Source organism: Rutidosis leptorrhynchoides, chromosome 1, assembly GCF_046630445.1.
Source record: "Rutidosis leptorrhynchoides isolate AG116_Rl617_1_P2 chromosome 1, CSIRO_AGI_Rlap_v1, whole genome shotgun sequence".
NCBI classification, from domain to species: Eukaryota; Viridiplantae; Streptophyta; class Magnoliopsida; order Asterales; family Asteraceae; genus Rutidosis; species Rutidosis leptorrhynchoides.
The window spans coordinates 563,974,453-563,978,621 of NC_092333.1; the positions used below are offsets into that span (position 1 = coordinate 563,974,453).

Here is a 4,169-nt window from a genome sequence, read left to right on the forward strand (position 1 = left end):
CATGGTCACCTCGTGTATAATTACCCTTTCAACGTGCCGGACAATTTCTCCATCTCCAATGCCTACAATCGAGACTTCCTAACATCCCCGGAAAACAATGTATTTGAGCATGTTTAGCGGTCAAACGTTGCATATCTTGTGCAATTGGTTTTCTCAATTATTCGGTTGCGTACAAGTGAAAAACACATTTGCAAAAATTGTATAAACAATCATATGAGGTTTGTTCACCCTTATGCAAATACTCATCAAAAGATGGGTCGAAGCAGCATAAGCTAGTTGACGTATGATGTTACTTTCTGAACAATATTAAAACCAAGTAATCCAGTAACATCACGTTTTAGAATAAAATAAGTAAAATACGAAGGAATCAGGGTTTGAGAAAAGCTCAAAATACCTTGGCATATACGAAGAAATTAAGGTTTGCGTATTCGATAACGATTGCGGAAAAAATCTCCTGGAAACGCACAATTGTCGGCGAAATAATCATTCCATAAAGCTCTTGCGTGGCCTTCACGATCTCTACGAGTTCAACTTCTTCATTATCGCTTAACTCATCCAATGCATCAAGTAATTCGAGTGCTAGATTATTAATGGTATTTGTGATCGTTAATATCACATTTAGATCGGGATCGGAATTTGGGTTATTGGGATTCATATTAATTTGAAAAAGATTGATAAATTGAGATGAAAAGATGGATGAATGTGTGAATTAAATTGAATGAAATATGAATGTGTTTATATAGAGTATGCAAGAATAAAAAAATGAAGTTAGCCGTTAAAGAGCCGTTGCATTTTTTTTATTCAAACGGTCATTTTTAATCATTTTGGTCCATCCACAGACATTTCAAAAAAGGATGTGGGATGCAAAGCTAGGCAATGGTTTGAGGGGAACTCTTGGCGGTCCGCTGCCATCGGCACCTAATAAGACGCTCGGCTGGGCGGCCCCTCGGGTGAAACCGTTGGGACTAACCTAATAGTTCTATCTTTTTTCGCCAACAAAATTTGTCTTAATTTTATAAACAAATCCAAACAATAGCTAATCAAGGAGACTATTTTATAAATTACTCCGTAAAAAAGTAGTGGTGGTGTGTAGGCGTGTAGTCAGTCAAGTTGTACTGGCAAGCAGATCGATGCACATGAAAGACCTAGTAGTTGTCCGTACATCAACCATGACACCACCTTTGACACGTGTCCCCGATAAACGCGTTTACATTTCTCACCTTCCCTATTTATCAACCTTCTCCCCCACCCATACTCTACAAATATTCACTCTCACCGTTCTACAACTAGAACCACAACAACAAATATAATCACTCAATCAATCAATGGCCTCATCTAATAATTTAGCAACAATTGAACCATGGATGTTTCGAACCACAACCACCGATTCATTGTACCCGGATGCTTTTGCTCGTGAAACCGAATCCGCCTTAACAAAAGCTTTACAACAGTCGTTTTTTAATCATCAAACAGAACAATTCGTTCCAAGTGTTAGTTATCCTAATTTTACAGTGAATCAGAATGAGTATTGCAGTATTAGTAATACTAATAATACTGGTACTGCATCTGTTTCGACTGTGACAGTTTCGGGTTCTGGTTCAGAACCCGAAACCCCTAGATCTAAACACCGAGGAAAAAATAATCTCGGTTTGAGTGGTAAAAATGCAAAAAGGAAACCGCGCGGGTCGAAAAAATCGTTGACGACTTTTATTCAAGCCGACCCGGGTAATTTTAGGCAAATGGTGCAACAAGTGACCGGAGTAAAATTTGAAGGAAAAGAAAGCAGGGGACAGTTTCCGGTGAAACCGGAACCTGTTCGACAACCATTTATTAATAAATTGCAAGGGTTGTTACCAACTTTGGATACTTCGGCTTATTTACTTGATCATCAAAGTGACAATACTCAACATCAAAGGTTACAATCTGTGTTTTCCCAATCTCCGGCGATGAATTTAGTGGCGGATAACGGTGGTGCTCGAAATAATTTTTACTCGTTTTCTAGCTTTCCTACCCTAGAATCATCACTTTGAGTAGATGTAATAAAATGTTTTGGTGATGTTTTTTTATTGGGTAGTTTAGGCTGTTGTAGAGAATCGGTTTTTCAGAGATGTAATTGGTAAATCCAGAACGATCGTGCTATAAAAACTTGTACTTTATGCGTAGCGTACGGTTTGTGTATTGGGTTTTTTTCAGTACATCATTAAATCATTTTTTCCTGACACTTTTTTTCTTTCTTTCTGATTTTACAACAAGATCAGCGTATATGGCAATGATTTAAGGTGTGAAATGCACTGATTTTGATCTCTTGTTTATAGGTGGATATATAAAAAAGATGCTGAATATATCACAGCTGCTCAATTGGTAATGCACCAATTATTAATAAACATTTAATTTAACGCGATTTACTTGTAGACATTAATTGCAAGAATATTACGTAGTACTAAATTAGTAGTGATCAAGTCTACGTTCGAGTGCAGAGTGAAAATTTATGGGGTCCAATCAATGTACAAATCGAGTTCAAGATCAAATTCAATTCAATAGTAATAATCTTATATCTTACATATTATAAAGGAACATCAAAGGTTATCATGACATTAGTCTCTTTGTATCTTAAAGGTGGCAATATGGGTGGGTTGAGTGGGTTGGGAGGTAATTACATGAAGAAAAAAAAAGAATAGAAGGTTACAGGTTGCATTGAACGATAAAAGGTTGTGTCGGTTATTCGGATGATATCAGCACAGTACATTTTATAATATGATATCTGTAAAGAATTAAGTATTTTTTGAAATATTAATTAAATAATTAGATTAGTAATAATGAAATTTTCTAACGACAGCCATTAGGGCTGTCTTTAAGAGATTCAGACACGCTTCTTTTGTTTGTACATAGAAGATAACCGTTCACTTCCTGCAAATAACCACCCCTAATTAATAAATTGTATAATGTTATAAAAGTACCATGGGTCGAGATTAATTCCGATCAATACGAATACGACGGGGTCTTTATATGTTATCTAACATTTATGATTACTTATGCAATTAATCATTATTTATTTCATGCATACTAATGTTTATTCTTAAATTTATAATTTTAAAAGTGAAAATAAAAAAATAGTTTGTATTTTTATTAAAAGTAAATCTTAAAAGTTAAAATAAGAAAAAGTAGTTTGTACTTTTATTAAAAGTAAATCTTAAAAGTTAAAATACAAAAAGTAGTTTGTATTTTTATTAAAAGTAAATCTTAAAAGTTAAAATAAGAAAAAGTAGTTTGTATTTTTATTAAAAGTATATCTTAAAAGTTAAAGTAAGAAAAAAAAGGGATGGTAAAATGGAATAGTTTTTTGTCAAAAATGAAGTATTGAAAATGAAGTGGTCTCCTTCTATAACTAAAAAAAAATATATATACTTTTATCAAATAAATTTTTTTGTGGCCGACAATTTCAAACACGAGTCCGTGTTTAGTTTATCAAGAATATCTCTTGCTTTGGTGAAAGGTCACGATCACGATATCAGGTGTTGTGAAAGAATTAAAAAATTGGTCAAGTGGCCTTTTAAAAACTAGAAAAAAAATTTAAACAAAAAGTTTTTTTTATATATTTATAATTTACGGGTAACGTAAAAAAAAGGAAGTTTTTTTTTAAAAAAAAAAAAACAAAGAAAGTGTTTAAATGAGTTTTACAGAAAGGGGGAAAGCAAAGTAAAAAAAAAAAACTTTTTTCCAAACAAAGGTAAATGAAAGTAGGACTTAATACAAGAAAAAAGTAAACATCTCCTAGACGTGATAAAATCTATCAATGATAAGTATTAGACTTGATGAGCTAAATGTGACAAAAATGTTTCAACATGTCTTATGTTAATTTTCTAAAATAAGTTATTATTATTCCGAGTTTAACACATATACATATGTTAATTAAAAACAACCTTTTTGTTCTTATGTAGTGTTGGGTTGCAATTTTGGTTGTATGCCATAATTCCATCCAGTAGAGTGACAATAGAAAACTTTTGATGATAATCAATAAAAAACTTTTTTCCAAACTTGTCAAATGTTTTGTTAAAAACGTGACCGTTGAAAAAAAGGAGGTTGAATAATAAATCTTAAAAAACAAATTATTTTTTTAAGAGTGTGCATCAAAATGGCCCGTTTAATAATGGGGAGTAAAAATATAGTCA

At 32.7% G+C, this 4,169-nt stretch overlaps 1 protein-coding gene across 1 annotated transcript; it reads left to right on the forward strand.

Moving 5' to 3' along the window:
• Nucleotides 1–1,275: 1,275 nt before the first annotated feature.
• On the forward strand, nucleotides 1,276–2,162 carry LOC139881405 (calmodulin-binding protein 25-like). Its single transcript, XM_071865885.1, has one exon. It carries the CDS (start codon nucleotides 1,326–1,328, stop codon nucleotides 2,028–2,030), a length of 705 nt encoding a protein of 234 aa, XP_071721986.1. The 5' UTR covers nucleotides 1,276–1,325; the 3' UTR covers nucleotides 2,031–2,162.
• The last annotated feature ends 2,007 nt before the right edge of the window (nucleotides 2,163–4,169 follow it).

What these genes read in the sequence shown, in the direction of transcription:
- LOC139881405 (XM_071865885.1), top strand. Translation starts at nt 1,326, where the DNA reads ATGGCCTCATCTAATAATTTAGCAACAATTGAACCATGGATGTTTCGA.